Source organism: Corylus avellana, chromosome 8, assembly GCF_965113065.1.
Source record: "Corylus avellana chromosome 8, dhCorAvel1.hap1.2, whole genome shotgun sequence".
Classification (NCBI taxonomy): domain Eukaryota; kingdom Viridiplantae; phylum Streptophyta; class Magnoliopsida; order Fagales; family Betulaceae; genus Corylus; species Corylus avellana.
The window spans coordinates 19,747,227-19,769,090 of NC_142497.1; the positions used below are offsets into that span (position 1 = coordinate 19,747,227).

The 21,864-nt window shown below is 37.2% G+C and overlaps 5 protein-coding genes across 5 annotated transcripts; 1 reads left to right on the plus strand and 4 right to left on the minus strand.

The window, feature by feature from the left end:
- Positions 1–777: 777 nt before the first annotated feature.
- On the minus strand, positions 778–3,002 carry LOC132163821 (outer envelope pore protein 16, chloroplastic). The gene is made up of 6 exons (XM_059574200.2): positions 2,793–3,002; positions 2,621–2,672; positions 2,397–2,428; positions 2,107–2,140; positions 1,932–1,999; positions 778–1,125 (listed from the first exon to the last, which is right to left on the minus strand). Exons 1-6 carry the CDS (start codon positions 2,904–2,906, stop codon positions 973–975), a joined length of 453 nt encoding a protein of 150 aa, XP_059430183.1. The 5' UTR covers positions 2,907–3,002; the 3' UTR covers positions 778–972.
- A 4,956-nt stretch (positions 3,003–7,958) lies between these two features.
- LOC132164594 (outer envelope pore protein 16, chloroplastic) lies at positions 7,959–10,138 on the minus strand. Its single transcript, XM_059575130.2, has 6 exons — positions 9,949–10,138; positions 9,777–9,828; positions 9,561–9,592; positions 9,271–9,304; positions 9,096–9,163; positions 7,959–8,314 (listed from the first exon to the last, which is right to left on the minus strand). Exons 1-6 carry the CDS (start codon positions 10,060–10,062, stop codon positions 8,162–8,164), a joined length of 453 nt encoding a protein of 150 aa, XP_059431113.1. The 5' UTR covers positions 10,063–10,138; the 3' UTR covers positions 7,959–8,161.
- Positions 10,139–10,498: 360 nt separating this feature from the next.
- On the plus strand, positions 10,499–13,125 carry LOC132164055 (mitochondrial import inner membrane translocase subunit Tim9). The gene is made up of 2 exons (XM_059574464.2): positions 10,499–10,683; positions 12,700–13,125. Exons 1-2 carry the CDS (start codon positions 10,589–10,591, stop codon positions 12,884–12,886), a joined length of 282 nt encoding a protein of 93 aa, XP_059430447.1. The 5' UTR covers positions 10,499–10,588; the 3' UTR covers positions 12,887–13,125.
- A 582-nt stretch (positions 13,126–13,707) lies between these two features.
- On the minus strand, positions 13,708–17,564 carry CXIP4 (CAX interacting protein 4). Its single transcript, XM_059575202.2, has 3 exons — positions 17,433–17,564; positions 15,220–16,218; positions 13,708–14,030 (listed from the first exon to the last, which is right to left on the minus strand). Exon 2 carries the CDS (start codon positions 16,194–16,196, stop codon positions 15,246–15,248), a length of 951 nt encoding a protein of 316 aa, XP_059431185.1. The 5' UTR covers positions 16,197–16,218; positions 17,433–17,564; the 3' UTR covers positions 13,708–14,030; positions 15,220–15,245.
- Positions 17,565–18,331: 767 nt separating this feature from the next.
- Positions 18,332–20,880, minus strand: LOC132163281 (Glycosyl hydrolase superfamily protein). The gene is made up of 3 exons (XM_059573508.2): positions 19,717–20,880; positions 18,718–19,126; positions 18,332–18,636 (listed from the first exon to the last, which is right to left on the minus strand). The coding sequence occupies exons 1-3, from the start codon at positions 20,758–20,760 to the stop codon at positions 18,494–18,496; spliced, it is 1,596 nt and encodes a 531-aa protein (XP_059429491.2). The 5' UTR covers positions 20,761–20,880; the 3' UTR covers positions 18,332–18,493.
- Positions 20,881–21,864: the final 984 nt, after the last annotated feature.

Below are 21,864 nucleotides of genomic sequence, written 5' to 3' on the forward strand. Positions count from 1 at the left end.
GGCTTTTTTATATTTTTCCCAAAAAAATATTTTTTTTCGTAAAAGGGCATTGTAGTAACTTACCCATAACAAAATGATGTCGTTTTGCAGTTTCCGTCCAAACTGACGGTTTTGACTAACGGAGTAGTCAAAATGCAATAGTTTGGTAATTTGGGGGGCTACTTTATTACTTTTGGAACATTAGGAGGCTAAATCGAAAACGGATGGTAGTTTGGGAGGCTTTTTTATATTTTTCCTTAATAATAATAAGGGGAAACTTCACTAAGCACCCCCAAACTTTCACCCGTTTTGAAATACCCCCCGAACTTCAAAATCTCTCAATTTAGTCCCCTGAACTTTCAATTGTTCTCAATTTGGACCCTTCCGTTAATTTTAGCTGTTAAAAATTCAAAAAAAAAGACTAAAATATCCCTGATTTTTGTTTTTTTTTTTTTTAAATAAAAAAACGTTTTAGGAGTTTAAATTTTATACAAAAGTCAGGGGTATAAACGTCATGTGATGTTTAAAATCTGACGAAGGTGTCTAAATTGAAAGCAATTGAAAGTTCAGGGGATTAAATTGAGAGATTTTGAAGTTCAGGGGGAGTATTCAAAACGGGTGAAAGTTTAGGGGTCCTTAGTGAAGTTTCTCCTAATAATAAAGAACATTTTGAAGCTTGAAGCCTCCCAAGTCTTTCCTTCCTCTCTGTTACAACAGGGTGGTATATTGCTTCCTAAATAGATAGCCTGATGGCCCTAAAAACACATAGATGTATGGTAGAAAAGACAGATTTATACGAGGGAAAAAGAACACCCTTTCATTTATTTGGCTAGGAAAGGAATGTTAAAAACACCTATAGATTGCACCAACTAGTTAGACTCGATTGACTACCAGCAATCATTCACTTGTTTGTCTTACAAACTTAGAAACTCACAAGAAAAATAACATAAGAAACAGACCAGACAGTTCTTCCTCCTCAGAATGAACACCGGTTCAGGTGAGATAGTTGAGGAACTCCGCAGCAGTTGCAATTGCGGCGCCTGTAATGGCATCCACCACAACCTTGTCTTTGTTATTGTGGCCGGCTGCAGATATCAGAGCACCTGTTATAGCACCTGTCAACGCACCGCCAATCGTGGCATTCTTCTGCAATGCATCCAAAGAAAATAATATATGTTATGGAAAACAAATTCTCCGTTGGAATACCAAAACTGCAAATGAATCTCTTGATTGAGTTGGGAGACACGAAAATGTTTCAAACAATTGAATAAAAAAACAAGAACTAAACCGATTCACTTAAGGCTCATTTCGCAAGAAACACATATTGTCAGTACAAAGGTATGTACTTGGGCTCGTTGGTTTCGACCTAAAAAGTTTTTGGCTTGTACATTAGGAACAGCAAACAATGGCTGGCGACCTTTGATGGCGGCCAAAAAAGGCCGGCAACTTTCAGCGAACACCGATATCGGCATGTTGCGGAGGATTCCGGAGGCAGCCGAAAAAAGAGTACGTGCAATAAGGAAAAGCTTAAACTTGAAAAATGGTTTACAATTATAAAAAGATAAACAATTTTATGGAAATTAAAGAAGGTATTCCTGGTCAATCGAAAACATTTTCGGTTTGACCACGAATTTCGGTCGTACCAAACACCGGAAAATAGAAAAAGGTTTTTGGAAAAACATTTTATACTGAAACAAACCGAGCATTATTGTGAGGCCAACACATTACTAATGGGGGTTATCTGGTTTTATTTCCCTGATCTAACTTCATAAGCTTCATAAACAGGTTAAATATACTGCAAAATCATTAGGAAACTAATAAACAGAGTGGAAGTCAAATTTCTCAGAATCAGTAGCCATGTTCTGAACCCTGATTAAAAAAAAAAAAAAAAAAAAACAATTGCTCATGTGTTGACAAGAGGAAATTCAATTAGCACTTTACAGAAAACATACCCAGTCTCTGGTGCCACGAGCCCCCTCTACTGCATACTCCATTCCCACATAAACAGCAGCCACAGTTCCTGTAAATAAAAGGAATATTTGTGCAAAATAAAGTCAACTGAAACATTCACCAAACAGAATTGCATTATCTCATTGATAACAAACATTCAATATGACTCGTAATTACCCCAATACGCGCCTTCTTTGCACATCTTCTTCAGCTGCAATAACATTACTTTTCATTAGCAGGACAAGATTGACATGTCACAATCTTCTGTTGCTTAACAACTTTGACAGTATTAGCAGCACAATTACTAGGAGTCCCACAAAAACCAATAGAACCTATTATTAATCTAACAAGTTGTAGCAATCTGTTTGATCCTGTCCTGTCAATGTCTTAAGTAAAAATGAAGCTACTGAAGGAAACCACCATGACATCATGGTTGCAAAATATGATATAGTTTCATAGATACTCACCGAGTGCTCCAAATTGTGACGTGAAATACTCCCTGCAAACAGCATGTTAAGCGGGCTGAGAAACTGTAGCAGAGTAAAGTTCTAAAAGAAAAAAACAAATTGAATCTTAGATTTTTTTTTTTTTTATTGCATTCGAAATACCCACTCTGGATTCGCAAAAACAGTAAAGCAAAAGATTGAAAAAGTTTAATCTTTTCCATTTTTCTCAGCGACCAAATTCATACCTCTTTTCGCGGCGTCATATGCATCCTCTGCAGCTGCTCTGGTAGCTGCAACCTGAGACAAAAATCAAGAACAAAGCTGTCTGATTCTTGATGTTGTGGTTTCAAACACATTACCCAGAAAGAGAAGAAGACAAAGTAGAGAGAAAGATAAAGAGGGAATGAAGAATGTTACGGCGCCGATCTTCAAGAACCCATCAATGGTGTGGTTGAAGAAGGCGTTGCCCGTGTCGATCGCCACGTCCACCGTCGGAGTTGTCAGAGAACCCGAAAAACTACTGTGAGGCATTCTTTCTTTCTTCACTACCACGCACACAACACTCTCTGTGTCACTCTCTCTCTCTCTCTCTCTCTGTCTCTGTGTCTCTGTGTGCCTTTGTGTCTTCTTGTTGATATTTTCCTCGCTAATATCTGATTTTATTTTGTCGGCCAACCCCAAGGGGGTGTTTGGCAAATGGGATGGCCTAAAGACTGTAGTTGATGTAGATTGATGTGAAAAAAAGTAAGAATGTTTGGTATAAAAAAAATGAAAAAGTAGTATGGAAAAGTGAAAAAGTTTTGTTTTGTAGTGATTTTTTTATTTGAATAATAATAAAAAGTGAATGATTTGATATTAAAAGTGAAAAAGTTACAATGTTTTGATGTTGATTTTTTTGAGAAGTGGTGATGAACAGTATTTAGGCCAACCCCATCTCCATTACCAAACAAAGCCCAAACCCATCCCAGAACCCACCTGCCCCCTCCCCCCCTCCTCCCCTCCCCCCACTTTTTTTTTTTTTTAGTCATTTGGAGTAACTGGACCACCCCATACCGGTCATGGGGTGGCTCGATTTTGGCCAAAGGGGTGGCTCCTTTTAAAATTTTGCCCTTTAAAAAATAAAAAAAATACAATTTTAATGCCCAAAACAACACGTTTTGGGCATGTTTTTTTTTAAAATTTTTTTTTAAGTTTTTCAATATTTTTAATATTTTGCATTTTCTTTTTTTTTTTTAAAGAAAAAATAATAATTTTAATGCCCAAAACGGTGTCGTTTTGGGTTGGGGTGAGTTCTGTAGTTTTGGGCATTTTCAAATTTTCAAATGGGCTGAGTAGGGGTATAATGGGCATAAAAAGTTTGACGGTTTGACTTTAACGTTGAAAACTAACAGAGGGGTCTAAAGTGAGAGCAAATAGAAGTTTAAGGGTCCAAAATGAGAGATTTGAAAGTTCAGAGGGGTCTGTAAAATCAGGTGAAAGTTCATGAGACCTTACTGAAGTTTTTCCTTATTATTATTATTATTATTATTATTATTTTCTATTCAAAGCGGGAGCGAGGGAAAAATTGTAACATTATTATTGTTAAGGGAAATATGACATAATAGTCCACTTGGACCTTCTAGCTACTAATTAGGTTTACTACTTAAGGCCCTCAACTCCTATTTTAAGCCTAAACTAATTTGCTATACTTGACTAACTTTTTTCTAACATGCTTAAAACAAAATTAGGACTCAACCCTTAGTAAAATTGGATCAAAAGAACTCTAAACACTCGTTTTGTCATGACTTTTTAAAGCATTAACCAAATGCTTCCATTCCTTTTAATTTTTTTTTTTTTCAATCATTTACTAAAATAATAAATCACATGTGAAAACAAATCAATTTAAAACTAAATTCCTTAAAAAAGTATTGAAAACGTAGCATTTGTCATTTGGGGTATTATTTTACGTACCCACATTCAAGGTACAACATCATAAAATAACGAGTTAATATTATCTAAATTTGAATGATTGGTTGGTGGTGGTGCTCCATGCCAATAACGCAGTGAATGTGATGTATCACGTAGACAAAATCATAGACGCAATTGGCATAGGATTCACCCACGTGTACGGTGGATGCCTATCCCTCCCTACCCTCACCTACGTTATAAATAGCAGATGAGGCCTCTAGCTCAAAACTCGTCCTAGAGTGTCTGAATTCATCGATCCGTTATATTTTCTTCAATCCTTTTCATTAATACTCTGAAGAAAATGTCTTCTGCCTGTAATTGTGGCTCAAACTGCAGTTGTGGCGATGACTGCAAATGGTATATCCTCCACTCTAGTTTCCTAAGCACTGCAATCCGTGTGAAACATGTTTCCTTGAAAAGATTTATATATGGTTCGGTTTCTTTCAATTTTTCTTTCGCTTTTCAATATTGTCACTGTTAACACTACAAGAAAATGTAGTATTAGTAACGTGTATATTGTTCATTATTTTTCGCTATGTTACCATTTAGTAACGTGTTAGTTTGTGACACGTTACTAAATTTTTTAGTAACGTGTCACTTTACCCACGTTACTAAATCGTAATGTGTCAAAGTTGACACGTTACTAATTTGAAAACTGGAAAAAAAAATAAAATTAAAAAATAAAAACTCGAAAACTTTAGTAACGTATCAAATTTAACACATTACTAATTCGAAAACTAAAAAAAATAAAAATAAAAAAATCGAAAACTTTAGTAACGTGTCAAAGCTGACACGTTACTAAATGGTAACGTGTCAGATTTGACACGTTACTAACGGGCATCGGAAATATGCGTAAGCTGCTTCCCTCTTTTCCTCTTTTTCTTTTTTCTTTCCTCTTTTTTCTTCCTCCCTGCGCACTTTTTCTTTATTCTTTCTTCCTTCTTTTTTCTTCCTCCCTGCGGCACTTTTTCTTTATTCTTTCTTCTTTCTCTTTTTCTCTCTTTTGCTCTCACGCCCACTATGCCCCCATGGCAGTTCCCTCTTCTCTCAAATGGGAAGAAGAAAAATGAAAGGAGAAGAGAAAAAGAAGAGAAGATAAGAAGAAATGAAAAAGAGAAGAAAAATTTTTCTGCTGGGTTTTGGGTTTGGGTGTTTGAAATTTTTCGGGGTCTCATTTTTTGGTTGGTTTGGTTTGATTTTTCAGGTTGAATCCACTTGGGGAACGGACATCGTATACTCTAATGGATAATTTTTCTAATTTTTATGGTTAATTTTTCTGGTTGATTTTTCTGATCTTTTTATCTCTTTCAAATTAATTAATTATTTGCAACTTGTTTAGTTTCTTTTCTTAATTACATGAGTATTGTTGACCCAAGGCACTGTAAAGGAGTAAGGTAGAAACAGTGGGGGAAATGGGCAGCCGAGATTCGAGACCCACAGAAAGCAGCAAGATTTTGGCTTGGGATCATAGTAAAGGCTTTGAAATTCTTTTTAATGAAAGAACACAAAACTTGCATGCCTAAGAGCAGTACTCGTCCAAATTCCGGAAATAAATTTGAAAAAGAAAATTATTATTTTTTACTAATTTTTTAAACTTTAGTAACGTATCAATTTCTGACACGTGACTAATAGGAATTTAGTAACATCCAAATTAGTAACACGCTACACACATTACTAACATTTAGTAACGTGTCAAGCCTATTGACACGTTAATAATGTGTCGTTACTAATTAAAAGGTTTTTTGTAGTGTAAATATATTGTGAATATATTGGAGAGAGCAGAAAAAGGAGAGAGAAGAGAGAGGGGAAACATATAATAGACTACATCTCTTCCATATTGATAATGATATATGATATTGCAGATGCCTTTATATATAGAGAGACAATAAGTGATAAATAAGAAATTTTAGACTAATTAAGATAAGAAATAAACCCAAATAGAAAAGATAATAAAGTTTAGAGAATAATATATAAAATATTCTAACAGTCAAATTCTTGGACTGAGTTTCTTTCCATCTTGTTTTTGCAGCGGCAAGAAGTACCCTGACTTGGTTTCTCAGAGGACACCAGCAGCACTATGACCATCATTGCTGGGTTTGCACCAGTGAAAATGTAGGCAAATTTACATTTATATGTGCTACGAACAAATTTATCTTTAAATTTTTTTTAAAAAAATAAAAAGGTTTAATTCAGTGTATTAATTTTTTATTTTTTTTATTTTTTTTATTTTTTTTTTTTAACAATTTCACCCGTCCGATAGGATTTTTGGTCGGGGGTGTCTAAATTTTTAAAATACCCTTACTTGTTTTAGAAAATAAATTACAACGATTTAAGGCACAAGCCTGAATTTTTGAGAATTTTGACATAATTTAATAAAAAATCTTAACACATTGGTGAAATTGACAAATAAAATAAAATAAAATAAAAGATTGATATATTAAATTGAGATTTTTTTAAGTTTAAATTAATTGTAAAAGCGACGACAATTCAATAGATTGAAAGAAGTTTTATTCCAATTAATATTCATGCAGGTGGGATGGGATGGGACTGATTTGTGTTAAATGATAAGAAATAAGAAATAAGAAATAAGAAATATAATTATTTAATTACTATTTTAATAATTTGAATCAAAATTCTTCATTATGTAATTGCAGATATTATGAAGGGTCTGGGTCTGAGAGCTTTGAAGCAGGAAACTGCAAGTGCTGCAACAGCCACCCATGCAAGTGCGGCAAATGAACAAAAAAGTGAAAAGTCCCAATAAAGCATCAGTGGTCGTTGATGTTTTGTCTATATATAAGATAAGAAGAAAATGGGGTGCATGTTTGGGTCCCCATGTAATCGTAAAATAAGACAGCCATGGTCTCCTGCAAATTGAAGTTTGTATTATTTTGATTGCGGAGTTGTGAGTTGCGAGCTTGTTTGAATTTTATGTGCCACTGCAGATTTGTTATTGGTGTCGGAACTTAATTAATGAAAATGTTTGAAATTCAAAAAAACTTTATTTCATGTAATGAACCGTTACTAAGTACTCCTTCAATTCATGGTCTCTCAGATTGAGAAAAACCAAAATCTTTTATGGCATTTAAAATCGCACTGCTCAATAATCTCTCCCTCAACATAATGCTCCCGCGACTCAAACGAACCCGCAACCCTGACTTTGATATCATTTGTTGGATTGAACCTTTGACCACCTCATCTGAAAACCAATTGGCGTCCAGAAGTCAAAATCTTTTATGGCATTCAAAATTATATCTTGCAAGATATGTTCTAATTACCGTCTACGTGAGTAGAACGATATTGTTTCACCTCAACACATGATATTAATTAGGGATTTTTATGTGAGTTACTGATATAAATCCTGAGACACTAATGGCAAGAGAGGAATTAGGATTTTAGATGTGAGAATACTTAAGGGGATAAAACTTTGATTTTAAAAGAATTATAGGGATTTAAAAAATAATAATAATAATAATAAAATAAAGAACATTTTGAAGCTTGAAGCCTCCCAAGTCTTTTCCTTTTCATTATTCCTACATTTTCCTTCCTCTCTGTTACAACAGGGTGGTATATTGCTTCCTAAATAGATAGCCTGATGGCCCTAAAAACACATAGATGTATGGTAGAAAAGACAGATTTATACGAGGGAAAAAGAACACCCTTTCATTTATTTGGCTAGCAAAGGAATGTTAAAAACACCTATAGATTGTACCAACTAGTTAGACTCGATTGACTACCAGCAATCATTCACTAGTTTGTCTTACAAACTTAGAAACTCACAAGAAAAATAACATAAGAAACAGACCAGACAGTTCTTCCTCTTCAGAATGAACACCGGTTCAGGTGAGATAGTTGAGGAACTCCGCAGCAGTTGCAATTGCGGCGCCTGTAATGGCATCCACCACAACCTTGTCTTTGTTATTGTGGCCGGCTGCAGATATCAGAGCACCTGTTATAGCACCTGTCAACGCACCGCCAATCGTGGCATTCTTCTGCAACACATCCAAAGAATATAATATATGTTATCGAAAAAAAATTCTCAGTTGAAAACCGAAACTGCAAATGGATCTCTTGATTGAGTTGGGAGATAGGAAAATGTTTCAAACAATTGAATAAAAAAAAACAAGAACTAAACTGATTCAATTAAGGCTCATTTCGAAAGTAAACACATATTGTCAGTACAAAGGTATGTACTTGGGCTCGTTGGTATCGACGTAAAATGTTTTTATTTGAAAATGTTTTTGGCTTGTACATTAGCAACAGCAAACAATGGCTGGCGACCTTTGATGGCGGCAAAAAAAGGCCCGGCAACTTTCAGCGAACACCGATATCGGCATGTTGCGGAGGATTCCGGCGGCAGCCGAAAAAAAGAGTACGTGCAATAAGGAAAATGTTAAACTTGAAAAATGGTTTATGATTTTAAAAAGATAAACAATTTTATGGAAATTAAAGAAGGTATTCCTGGTCAATCGAAAACATTGTCGGTTTGACCATGAATTTCGGACGTACCAAACACCGAAAAATAGAAAAACGTTTTTGGAAAAACATTTTATATTGAAACAAACCGAGCATTATTGTGAGGCCAACACATTACTAATGGGGGGTTATCTGGTTTTATTTCCGTGATTCAACTTCACAAGCTTCATAAACAGGTTAAATATACTGCAAAATCATTAGTAGCCATGTTCTGAACCTTGATTAAAAAAAAAAAAAAAACCAATTGCTCATGTGTTGACTAGAGGAAATTCAATTAGCAATTTACAGAAAACATACCCAGTCTCTGGTGCCACGAGCCCTCTCTACTGCATACTCCATTCCCACATAAACTCCAGCCACAGTTCCTGTAAATAAAAGAAATATTTGTGCAAAATAAAGTCAACTGAAACATTCACCAAACAGAATTGATTTATCTCATTGATAACAAACATTCAATATGACTCGTAATTACCCCAATACGCGCCTTCTTTGCACATCTTCTTCAGCTGCAATAACATTACTTTTCATTAGCAGGACAAGATTGACATGTCACAATCATCTGTTGCTTAACAACTTTGACAGTATTAGCAGCACAATTACTAGGAGTCCCACAAAAACCAATAGAACCTATTATTAATCTAACAAGGTGTAGCAATCTGTTCGATCCTGTCCTGTCAATGTCTTAAGTAAAAATGAAGCTACTGAAGGAAACCACCATGACATCATGGTTGCAAAATATGATATAGTTTCATAGATACTCACCGAGTGCTCTAAATTGTGACGTGAAACACTCCCTGCAAAAAGCATGTTAAGCGGGCTGAGAAACTGTAGCAGAGTAAAGTTCTAAACAAAAACAAATTGAATCTTAGATTTTTTTTTATTACATTCGAAATACCCACTCTGGATTTGCAAAAACAGTAAAGCAAAAGATTGAAAAAGTGTTATCTTTTCCATTTTTCTCAGCGACCAAATTCATACCTCTTTTCGCGGCGTCATACGCCTCCTCTGCAGCTGCTCTGGTAGCTCCGACCTGAGACAAAAATCAAGAACAAAGCTGTCTGATTCTTGATGTTGTGGTTTCAAACACATTACCCAGAAAGAGAAGAAGACAAAGTAGAGAGCAAGATAAAGAGGGAATGAAGAATGTTACGGCGCCGATCTTCAAGAACCCATCAATGGTGTGGTTGAAGAAGGCGTTGCCCGTGTCGATCGCCACGTCCACCTTCGGAGTTGACAGAGAACCCGAAAAACTACTGTGAGGCATTCTTTCTTTCTTCACTACCACGCACACAGTACTCTCTGTGTCACTCTTTCAGTCTTTCTCTCTCTCTCTCTCTGTGCCTTTGTGTCTTGTTGTTGATATTTTGCTCGCTAATATCTGATTTTATTTGTCGTTTTCTTAAATACTTTTTTTGTTTTTTTGTTTGATTGCATAGAAGTTTACCGAATGCCTAAAAAGTTGCCCGACATCTCTGCATGCGCCGACGGTAGGGGACAAACATTGACTTGAGTGGGCTGTTTCGTCTTCTACCATGTTTGGGCCGACTTCTTGTTGGACTGAGTCTGTGGGCCTAGCAGGCACCTAAACTAGGCCCATATGGCTGCATTTGTACAATTCTTGTAGAGAGACTATGGTCCAGAAAACGGCGTCGTAAAGTGGGAAGCCACGAAGTCTAGGGCTTTGTCGTTATAAAAATGAACTTACGACTCAGTTGGGTAGAAAGAAGTACAGTGATTGAAGCAGCCTTTTTCATTGTGTGTTTCGTAGAAAGAGGTACAGTGATTTCAATATGGACAAGAGCATGCTAGGAGATCTGGATAATCTTCCGGAGGAAGATAAGCTCAGAATGTCCTCCATGATCGACCAGCTCCAGATTCGTGATAGGTACAATCTAGATTCATCTGTTACTGTCTTGAATTAAATTCAAATCCTTTGGTTAAATCAGTTCCATAATCTTTATTTTTCTCAAAAAAATTTCTGATTGTTAGCTTAATGAACTGCTCGTTTATTGCACTGTTCAAATGCTTTAATTGTGCAAAGTGAGTTTACTTGATCTTACTGTTGTTTGTATGTTTCCATCTTCAATGAAGAGGAAACCAGAGAATAATGCTTTGAGAAACTTGTGAGGAGAATGGTAGGTAGGTTCAGTTTGAAGTTCTTTAAGCAATTGTTTTGTTTATTTGTATATATATATATATATATTTTATTTTTGGCTTCACAGTTCGCACTCTGTGCTGTATAGCTCCAATGTCGTAAATTTTTGTGAAGCTGGTTATGTGAAGCCAGAGTAACGTTCTCCTTAAAACCAGTGCAGCTTATATGGTGTGTCTGGACGTTTTGGGAACGACATTTTTATGCATTTCTTGTGCTAACCGTGTGCTTTTTACAACACAGTATCGAAATTAGTTTTTTGCCTTGTTTGTATGGACTGTCTCCCTAGGTACGAACCTGAATTTTGTTCTTAGCATAATTTGTTGTTGTTTTTTTTTGGATGAATTACTTTGTTGTTGTTAGTATGTTGTTTGTGGCATCTGTATCCCAGGAAGGTTTTAGATAATGTTTTTTTTTTTCGTAACGGGGAACCCAGCAACCCAAGCTCTCATCGCCACCATGTTTTAGACTTTCACTTCACCCTCCAAGAATACCTTTTCACTCAACCTCTTAATACATGTATCCTAATTATCTCCAATTGCTATTCATCCATTCATTCCATTTACCTCTCAAACCTACCGATCCTCAGAGGTCTCAGAACCTCCTTCCATTCCCAAAACCCTTTCAAGATTCAAACATTTGTGATTTTTCAAAACACATCTGTTCCTATTAATATATGTGATTTTCAAACATTTTGCATGTGATCTTGGCCTTGAAATTACGTTGAGCCATGGAACTTTGCGACTAAATTGAGGCGTGGGTTCTGGGTTTTAGGTGAAGAGGTGAATTGGGTTGGTTTCTAATTGAAGAAAGAGCAAAAGGGATGTTTGGGTGAGAATGGGGCATAGTTTGAAGAAGAAGAAGAAGAAGCGAGCAGGAGGAGGGAGTGAGAGGAAGAGCAAGGGCAGGACTCAGTTGAAATACCTGGTGTCTCATGTTGGTGTTGATGATAATGAGCTTGTAGGTCGGTGTGATTTGAACCTAGGATTGTGTGAGTGTACGCCTCATTGCAACTTTCTTACCATTGGACCATCCAAGTTTACGCCTCATTCCAATTTTCTTACCACTGGACCAACCCTAGGATCGTGCAAGTTTATGCCTCATCCCAATTTTCTTACCACTGGACCAACCCTAGGATCGTGCAAGTTTATGCCTCATCCCTAAGTTCTTACCACTAGACCAACCTGTCCGGGTTAAGCCTTAGATAATGTTGTCAACGAAGAATATGATTCTTTTTTTTATTTTATTTTTTATTTTTCCTTCATTCCTCCATTATCTAGTGATTGGTCTCTTGATCCCAAATAGTGGTCAGCTCCTTCCTTTTAAGTATCATGAAAGTGTAGGCCGCCTTTTATTTTTCTCTGAGCAAGATGAAAGTATAGGGCCATAGGCTAAGTTAATTCTATATTTGATTTTTAAATAAGTGAACATGAGTCTGCGTTTCTTGAAAATGGTGATCAGTGTTGACTTGAGTAACGTCAAAGATCTCAGGTTGTATTTAGATGAGCGACCTCCTCTTTACTTTTTATTTGTTTTTCCATTGTGAGTTGTGACATAATGGACAGTGAAATGAAAAAAGGAAATCCAATGGCTTTACAATTTTATTACTTGTTTGGAAGGTGATCATAACATATAAACTTGCAGAGCTTGGCATTTTGTCAGTTGGTCCTTGTTTTGTGGATTATTTTCCTGGGATTTTCGATTTAAGTTGTCACTTCCCTCTGATTATATTAAATTTCGTTCTTTCAGCCTGAGGATGTATAATTCACTAGTGGAGAGATGCTTTAATGATTGTGTGGACACCTTCAAGCACAAATCCTTGCAAAAGCAAGAGGAAACCTGCGTGCGGCGATGTGCTGAGAAGTTTCTAAAGCATTCAATGCGTGTTGGCATGAGGTTTGCCGAGCTCAACCAAGGAGCAGCCACACAAGATTGAACTATTTAACAACCAACGGTGGAGAAGCCATTGCTTTTTTAAGTTGTAGACGAGCATTGCTTTGTTCCTCTATTTGTATTTCCCCTTCGCTTGTATCCAATGAAAATCTGAACATTGTAGATACATGCAGGATAACTTGTTATTAATAATTTCAAGCAAGAGATCGACCGTGCTAAGTGCTAAACCCCTGAGCGGTTTTGTAGAAATTTTATGAATGAATATATTTATTCTTTTTTTTTTTTGACATGAATATATCTATTCTATGCCTGCTTCTTATCACATATTTACCTGTCCATGCCAAAGAACCATCTCCACCTTGTACTATTTTCTTAACCTTAATTCATAGGATGTACCTTAAATTTTAAATTTTAACTCGTTAATTTTATGTCAAGTTAATGTCGGATTTATGTCTCGTCTGAAAAATTCTCAGCCCAAACTGTTGGGTGTGTGTGTCATGCTTGTTGTAATGAGATGTCAATATAAAGCTATGTATGTCATTTCTAACCAAATCTATTAATTAAACGGATTAAACTTTTTTATGGTAACTTATTAATTTTGTGTTGATTTCGTATCAGGTATACGGATCGGAGAAGGATCCTCTCCATTTCTAAAAAAAGGAGCTGGTCCTATTTTTTACAAAGGTAGAATAGTCCAAAAAAAAAAGTGAAATAATCATTTTATCCTTGTAAAATAAGGGACTGACTTCTCCCTATTTCCTTTGAAATGGAGAGAATCCAGGTTCGTACGTGTTATATCAAAAGTTGTCTGCCCAACTTTTAATTCCCTTTCTCTGGAACATAAAATGTTATTTCACATAAAAATACTTTACAACTCAATTTTAATAAAAATAATCAGATCCGATCACGATTACAAATTTACAATAAAGTCAAACTGCCATATGTAGAGTATATAGCGATGGAGAAGGCACCCAAAAACAGTCTGTGGACATGTCGAGGCACCTCAATACACAAGGCACCATACAAATTAAACGCCCAGAAAAAGAAAAATCACACAAATTAAACACGTTTAACCTCCAAATAATCCACATACACAAGCAAGTACAAATTTGCTTTGTCCACCATTTGGGTTCCATCACTGGTTTGGTAACTTTATGAGAGAGCGCCATATCCATTATCCTGCATTTCTGCAAAATTCAACAGTTTTTTAGTATAAGCAACTCATCCATATTTTTATACAAAGAATTCACAGAACAGAAAGCCACCAATTGCATAATATACATCTGACAGCATTACCTAGAAAATAGCAACAACAAAAAAAAAAATCTCAAAACACCAAATAAATTACAATAAAGCAACCAGCCAACAGTCGTCATGATACATAGTAAACCAGAAAGAAAAATTCACAAGATCATATTAAACAAGCAGCAGACTGTGAAAATGCTTCTCGATTTCCACTATCAAAAGGTATTTGCTTTCTCAGTGTTGATTGCTCATTACTGATAACTCTAAATTCAAAAGAAGCTTAAGAACCTTGGGGTCCATGGGACCACTAAACATATAGCTATCGTTTCGACAAAGCCGAGCACGCATGTATCCATTGCCTTTTATTTGATAGCAGCACATAAACCATTAAATGGAAATATGGACCAATTGTTTCCATCAACTGAAGAAGCAAAACAAATACAATAATTTCTGCCACTCTAAGTGTGTTCTTACTTTGATGTGCATAGAGCAGTGAAAAGGAGGCATAGTGTATGTCTGGACAGATACTGGTCATTACTGTGATATCGACCTTGGTCGCAACTTAGATTCACAAGTTTAAATTCAAAAGTCCAAGAAACATGCCTAAACTATCAGAACTATATCTGCACTTCATCAATTTTCCTTTTTCTTTTACCTGTATGTGGGGGAGGAAATGGTTTTATTTCAATCCTTTTATCCGTTACTTTTTTTGTTTTAGTTTTCAAAATATAATGCACGCTTGATTCCTAACCAAGCTCTACATTTCTAGATACAAAACCTTAAATCACATAAATCTGGCATAAACTTGATGTATAAATTAATACGTTAGGCAGTTAGCACATGAGAAGTCATGACTAATATGACTAATATGACTTAGTAAGATAGTAGATACAACAATGAATTATGGCAGAAAAGAAAAGAACAAAAATAATGAACAGAAAAACTAGAAACACCGACTAAATCTCTCTATTAGCGAACAAGCTATCATCTTAATGCAAAAGACTGAATTTAAATGAAACTTTCAATAAGCAAATTGGCAGAACTAGCAAACGTTAAACATTCCCCATATAAGCATATCATCACGTACTGTAGAATTTTTAAAAGCAACTAAACAGAGTACTAAGTCAATACCTTTCACTAAATGCATTCTAAACATCCTAATCATGATGGCGTTTCCTGTTCTTCTTCTCATATCTCTTCTTGCTCCGACTGACCCTCAAATCATCTGAGGCATCAGAATCAGATGCTGAAGCTGCCTTCCTGCTCTTGCGCTTACGTTCTCTAGCAGAATCCTCGGATGCATCTGAATCAGAATCTGAATCTCGGTGGCTTCTCCTCCTCCTCTTCTCCTTCCTACTCTTCCTATGCCGTCGACGACGCTCATAATCCTCATCCGAGGACTCATTCCTTTTTCTCCTCCTATCCTTCTTTCCTCTCTTCCGACTTCTATCTGAATCATCCGAATCATCTGAATCACCGCTTCCTCTCTTCCCACTCCTCTTCTTAGATCTCCCTCTACTCTTCCTCTCCCTAGAAGCCCTATCCGGCTCATCTTCATCTAACTCCTTTTTCGTTGACCTTTCCTTACTACTGAGCTTTTTCCCATTTCTCTTTGCAATAATCCTCTCAATCTCCGAATCAACATCTGAATCTGAATCCTCACTCTCATCCTCTTCATCACTCTCAACCGTGCTTTTTCCTTTCACCTTACCTGCATTCCCCTTCAACTTCTCCAACTCAGCCATTGCAGCAGCCTCAATCACTTCTGGGTCTTTATCCTTATCATCCTTAACACTCAAAAAGTTCCTGCACTGAAATGTGAGGTGTCCAACACGGCCACACTTCTTGCACACCCCACGAGCCTCATTGGCATTTGACCCAGTTATACGGGCAAGTGCAAGGAGGCCCTGGAAGCTTGCATAGGCATTCTCAGCATCCGGTTCAGCATTAGATGCATTGGGCTTTGAAGAGTTCTGGCCTTCATCCTTATTGGGTGCATAGGGATCATAGCCAATGGCACTCTGCCATATACCATGGGTTTGGAGGGCAGCACTACTGTGCACCCGATTGTTCGCAGGCATGCGAACCCTACCTGCTGTAGCCGGCATCTTGAAGGTCAAATATCAAACTCTGCAAGAAAAAACTTATATTAGAGCATTAGCCCTGGAGAAATTTTGGCTAGAAAACCCACTTTTCAAAAACATTATACATCTCACTCAATCTTTCTCTGCTGCATTTAAATATTCTTGTTTAATTCATTATACCAACGGTCATATATATATATATATATATATATATATATATATATATATATATATATATATATATATATAATACTGATCTAAAGCATTTAAAACATTCTTCCAACTATATTACATATATATACCATTGCCAGGAGAAAAAGATTTTGTAAGCACATCCTAAGCAGAAAAAACCATTTGACAAAATAAAGACTATTTTATAAAGCAGAAAATAATCTTGTTCGCCGCTTCTACATCAATATCATCCCTCGGTAGCACTAGGGGAAAAGAAAAGCATGACATTGCAACAGATCATCAACAACCCTGATTAGAATGAGGGTATGTCACAAAAATACACAATTCTTAGCTCATCCAACAAGCAACATACCACAAAACAGAAGGTCTGTACTAAAACATTAGCAATACAAACATGCTACAATCAAGACATTCAGTTTGGCCATCTCTATAATATACCAATTAGCAAATTTTTAACATCCAGGATATTTCATCCCAAGAATATAATCCTAATCCTAATTAACCATTACCCAACCCAAGTAAAAGGTCAAACCTTCGGGTTTCTTGTAGGAAAAGAAACAGACGGAACTAGCCCCAATGCCTACAAGAGCCACTGCTGCACCCACAATAATCTAGGTATCTAGTGTCTGTACGAAATCCAAGATACGATCCTCCCAATCGTGAAGAGCAGATGTATGGGAAATATTATCAAAAATGAACTGAATCAAAAAATTGCAGGAGATAAAATCGGAGAGTGCCTGGGACTCTCCTAACTTTCAAAACAAATCGTATCAGTTTGGCCATCTCTGTAATATATATAAATATTTCAAAACAAATCCGTCACGCTTAGTCAAACGTACTAACTTGCCAACCAAAACACCCAGAGGCAAAAAGTTCAAAAATTCCCAGCACAACAAAGCACATCAAGAATTCATAAAATAAGCACCCATGATAAAAAGATACTCTGCCACAACCTCAAGCAAATTAATTCAACAACAAGAAACCCAAAAACAGAATAAACCCCCCCACATAAATCCGAAAATCCCAACTAAACTCAATTGCATAGAACCCTAAAATTGCGATCCATACCTTCACAAAGAAGCAACAGAGGATGTAGATGAAGCAGAGACAGGAGAGTTGCGGTTGTAACAAAGGCGATGCGGAGGCAAGGAGCGGAGGCGGATGGACTTCGGTGTTTCCGGACTTGAAACTAATTTAAGCTGTTGGTTTTGCCATTATGAGAAGTGCTTTGAATGGGCCAAACTGGGCCTGGCCTGTCCTTAGAATTAATATTGTCGGCCAGGCCAGCTCCGTTGTAACCAGCTTTTTTACTTAAATTAAATATCCTATTTTTATTGTTTCTTTTGCTATTTAAACAAAAAAAAAAAAAAAAAAAAAAAAGAGAGAAATGTTACACGGAGAGACGTAGTTGTAAAAATTATTATTAAATTTTGAATAATTTACTATTAAATTTTAGATCAAATGATAATTTGTACTGTCATATTAAAAAAATTTACTCAAGAATATGATAGTATGCGTAACATTTTTTTTTTAACTAGTGTTGCATCTTTTTTTTTTTAACATGTCCGCACAAAGGGTGAGAAAAGAAGGAAAAAAAATTCGAAAAATTCGAATTAATCACCTCTGATTCATGAAGTAAGGTCACAAGTTGATTAAACTACCACTTGAGGACTTGTTACATTTCTTTTAATAAAGAGATTATTACCTTTTTCTTTCTTCAAAAAAAAAAAAAAAAATGATAAACCCCTGGCCTCACAAATCACTCACACAAGTGGGTAAAGGGTAGGTATGCTTTATTTTGATAGATTCATTTTAAAGTAAATTTAGTTTTACTTCATCAAATAATTTTTCTATTTCATTTTTGGATTTAATTGCTACAATGAACTTTCTTTTTTTTTAAAGTCCCGTTTGGCTCTAAATCATTTTCGCTTTTATCTTACATTGAAAAAGTACCGTTCAAAAAACCGTTAACAAAAGGAGCACAAAATAATAACATCTGCAAAGGTAAAGGTTTCGAAAATTTGAATTTACCAAAAGCGCCCTAGCCGTTGGGCAGCCCCAAAAAATAAAAGGGTACCTACCCCACGCACCCACTAAACTACATTACAAAAACCAACACATTTTTAACCCTAAATTAATTGAATCCCTATAAAGTAGCAGCTTAATACAACAAATATCTTTGCCATGCTACAATATTTTATCGAGCCTCCCGCCGTCGACACCGACTTCTCCAACTTTTTCCCGTCCAGAGGGTACGTGCAAGCCTCGTAACCTGCACCCACACATAAACATTTTAGGAATTTTACAATTTTATATAATTTCCGGGTTTTCTCGATAGCCTAAAATATCTTACTGGGATCAGTGGTGGTGAGGACTCCGGTGTGAGTGAAATCACAGTCATAGTCGTGGCGACCAACGGTCTGATAGTAAGCGTTCATAGCGTACGATGCATGTGATCTCACGGTGTTGGGGTTGAAGCAGGGCCCACCATCCTGTATTGGCTTGCAGTCCACTCCTCTGCTGCACACGAAGTCTATGTTCGCCTGCAGCGCCTCATCGCTAGCGTTCGATCTGGGCACGCACCACTTCCTGCTCGAAGAACCAGCTGGAGCCGATGACGGCCCCCCCCCAACAGGGACTGATGATGGCCCCCCCGCAACAGGGACTGATGATGGCCCCTCCGCAGCAGGGGCTGATGACGGCCCCTCCGCAATAGGGGCCGATGATGGCCCCTCCGCACCACCAGATGCGGGGCCCAACGCCTGTGTTCAAAACAATTCAACTGTCACGATCAATCCATACAATAAGCTCAAATCTAGGAAGTTCTTTCCTCTTCCAACTATTTATTTTCAAATCTAATAAATTTCAAATTTAATGGAAATTGGACACTCTGTCAGTCACTAATGCATCATATTAATTGCCTAGGGAGGTTGGTTTAGTCAAAGAACAACAAAGACAGACACGGGCCTTTCTGTCTTCCATTTAAAACGTATACGCAGTAAAAACTGACAGGATCAGAGCCGACAATTATAAAACATTGAATAACGTGCGTATAGGTGGGTTATATGTCAAAAGATTATTGGCCAAGAGCTGGATTTGTCAAAAGGCGCCTGTCTAGTATTCGATAAGCGTGCTATAGTGTTCAATTTTTTCTAATGCATAGTGATCACAAAGCAATAGATATTTTGCTCTGAAAAAAATAAAAATATAGATATTTTACGAAATTGACACAGCGGCTACTGGTGGCTTAAAGAATTACGAAGAGCAACCATGGAATTAAAAAATAAAAATATCTGAAATAATAAAAAAAATATCTTAACTGTTAAAATAAAAAATAAAAAACAAAAAATACCTGCTCGTCGCGTAAAATGCCCACATCATAAACCGGAGAAAGATCCGGCTTGAACAACCCGAAGTTCCGCTCCGAAGTGGACGGTTTCAGATTCTCATTGAACAACGCGAAAATGTAAGTCTCGAAGGTCCTGTTGGGCATCAGCGGCGTTCCTTTCCCGGAGTTCACGTGCTTCACGAGGTTTCCATTATACGACAACGCATTCTGCAAGTTCACTTCGGGTTGGGTCGGGTCGCCAGCCGAGGGCCACCCGGTTTCGGCTACCACAATGTCCACGTCCTCGTACCCCAGCTTCTTCATCGCCGAGTAAACCGCGTCGATTTGGGCATCATACATGTTCGTGTAGTTCAACCCCGTAACGTTGTCGAAAACGCCGCCGTTTGGCCTGAAGAGCGCGTAGTTCAAGGTCTTTGCCGTGAACCCGAAGAACGGGTAGGGGTTGATCAAGAAGGGGGACTTGGTTTGCTTATGGAACTCCAGCATCGGAGCGAATACGACCTTGTCGTACCCGCGTCGGAACCGCCCGGAACTCGGCGGCTCAGAGCTAGACAATATACCCAAGGAGTGCGGCGTGGAGACCTGAACATCAGTAACATTTGCCGAGTCCAAGGCTGACTTCAAGGCCTTCATGGCCGGCAAAAGGTGCGCGATCAGACTCTTGTCCGAGGTGGCGAGGATTTCGTTACCGACGGCGATGCGGTTGATCTTGGTCCGGGGGTGAAATGGCAGAATGTTATTGGCGACCCAGGACTGGGCGGCGGGGAGTTTGGCCAGGGAGGGAACGTCGCCGTTTCCGACGGTGATGGTCACGGAGATGCCGGTGTTGGAGAAGGCGCGGAGCATGTCAGGGTTGGCGTCGAATATCTTGACGCGGTCGATGGTGGTCTGGGTTTTGAGAAAGGTGGCGACTTTGGAAGGTAGCGGGAGGTTGTCGGCGACGGTGCCGTAGTTGACGCCGATGGAGTATGCGGCGGAGGAGCGCTGGACTAGGCGGTGAAGTGAGAAGAGGAAGAAGAGAAGGAGGAGTTGAAAAGGCTTTGCCATGGCTGACAAAAGGGATTTTTGCCTTTGGGCTTTGGAGCGGAGGACCGGAGGAAGTGAACCGGCGGATTGAAAGAAGTGAAGCGGGGATGGTCAGGTTAAACGTTGGTTCGGCGTTGGGGAAGGGTATATATAGTACTCACACGTTCACGCGCTTAAGATCCGTTGGTTAATAATTTTTTTAATTGAAAAAATATATTGATGTCTTTTTCAAAATTTATGCTTCGAGAATAAAAATCATAAAGAGAGTAAGGCAATTGATTAACGTGATGTCGTGGAGGTTGTGGGGCCAACAATCAACATGTTCTGTAGCATGATTCGACAGGATCGTGTTTAGACGCGCTGAGACTGTGAGGTTCTCAGGTTTTAGACGGATCGTGTGGGAAGAGTCATTCCTTTTCTTCAACGTAGGAATAAGGAAAGAACCAAATTTGGAGTTTTCAAAAACCCACCCCTACAAATTTGGTGTTTTCTTAACGTAAAAGAAAACTAAAAAGTGCTGCTTTTTTAATTCTCTAAACATGATTTTAATTTTTAAAAAAAGGGTTAAATGATCATTACCTTCTCTTAGTTAAAGACTTTATAGTCCTAAGAGGTAGTTCAATCGGCTGGGTCCATACTTAATGAAGTAGAGGTCACTAGTTCGAATTTCCCTCCCCCTTTTATACAGACATGTCAAAAAAAATAGTTAAGGACTTTATTTTTCGTTAAGTTTCAATTCGTATTATAAATCTTTCAACAACAAAAAAAAATCGTATTATAAATAATATTTCGTTTATAGTTAAAGATAGAGATGATATTTTCCTTCAAAATCCATTCATATAAGTTATGGAGGTTCACTTCAACTCAATAATTTTTTTTTTTTTTTATATGTCCGCACAAGAGGGGGAGGGAGAACTCAATACAAAAAATTGACATGCAATCATATGTCATATTAAAAAATAAAAATAAAACTATTAAAAAACATTAAAATAAAAAAAAATGGTGGCTCAAGCCTTGTTTTTATTTAATATTTTTTAATTTTTAATATGACATATGGCCACAAGTTTGTTTTTTATTAGATTGATGTGGACTTTTATCAACTTTATGGACGAAAATATCATATTT

Excerpts from the sequence above, each read along its gene's own strand:
- LOC132163821 (XM_059574200.2), bottom strand. The coding sequence starts at position 2,906 with ATGCCTCACAGTAGTTTTTCGGGTTCTCTGACAACTCCGACGGTGGAC. Across the intron at positions 2,429-2,620 it reads ATATGACGCCGCGAAAAGAG|GGAGTATTTCACGTCACAAT; the intron begins GTATGAATTTGG and ends TGCTGTTTGCAG. Across the intron at positions 2,141-2,396 it reads GTCACAATTTGGAGCACTCG|CTGAAGAAGATGTGCAAAGA; the intron begins GTGAGTATCTAT and ends ATGTTATTGCAG.
- LOC132164594 (XM_059575130.2), bottom strand. The coding sequence starts at position 10,062 with ATGCCTCACAGTAGTTTTTCGGGTTCTCTGTCAACTCCGAAGGTGGAC. Across the intron at positions 9,305-9,560 it reads GTCACAATTTAGAGCACTCG|CTGAAGAAGATGTGCAAAGA; the intron begins GTGAGTATCTAT and ends ATGTTATTGCAG. Across the intron at positions 8,315-9,095 it reads CTCGTGGCACCAGAGACTGG|AAGAATGCCACGATTGGCGG; the intron begins GTATGTTTTCTG and ends GATGTGTTGCAG.
- LOC132164055 (XM_059574464.2), top strand. The coding sequence starts at position 10,589 with ATGGACAAGAGCATGCTAGGAGATCTGGATAATCTTCCGGAGGAAGAT. Across the intron at positions 10,684-12,699 it reads CAGCTCCAGATTCGTGATAG|CCTGAGGATGTATAATTCAC; the intron begins GTACAATCTAGA and ends TCGTTCTTTCAG.
- CXIP4 (XM_059575202.2), bottom strand. The coding sequence starts at position 16,196 with ATGCCGGCTACAGCAGGTAGGGTTCGCATGCCTGCGAACAATCGGGTG.
- LOC132163281 (XM_059573508.2), bottom strand. The coding sequence starts at position 20,760 with ATGGCAAAGCCTTTTCAACTCCTCCTTCTCTTCTTCCTCTTCTCACTT. Across the intron at positions 19,127-19,716 it reads GCATTTTACGCGACGAGCAG|GCGTTGGGCCCCGCATCTGG; the intron begins GTATTTTTTGTT and ends TTTTGAACACAG. Across the intron at positions 18,637-18,717 it reads CCTCACCACCACTGATCCCA|GTTACGAGGCTTGCACGTAC; the intron begins GTAAGATATTTT and ends GTGTGGGTGCAG.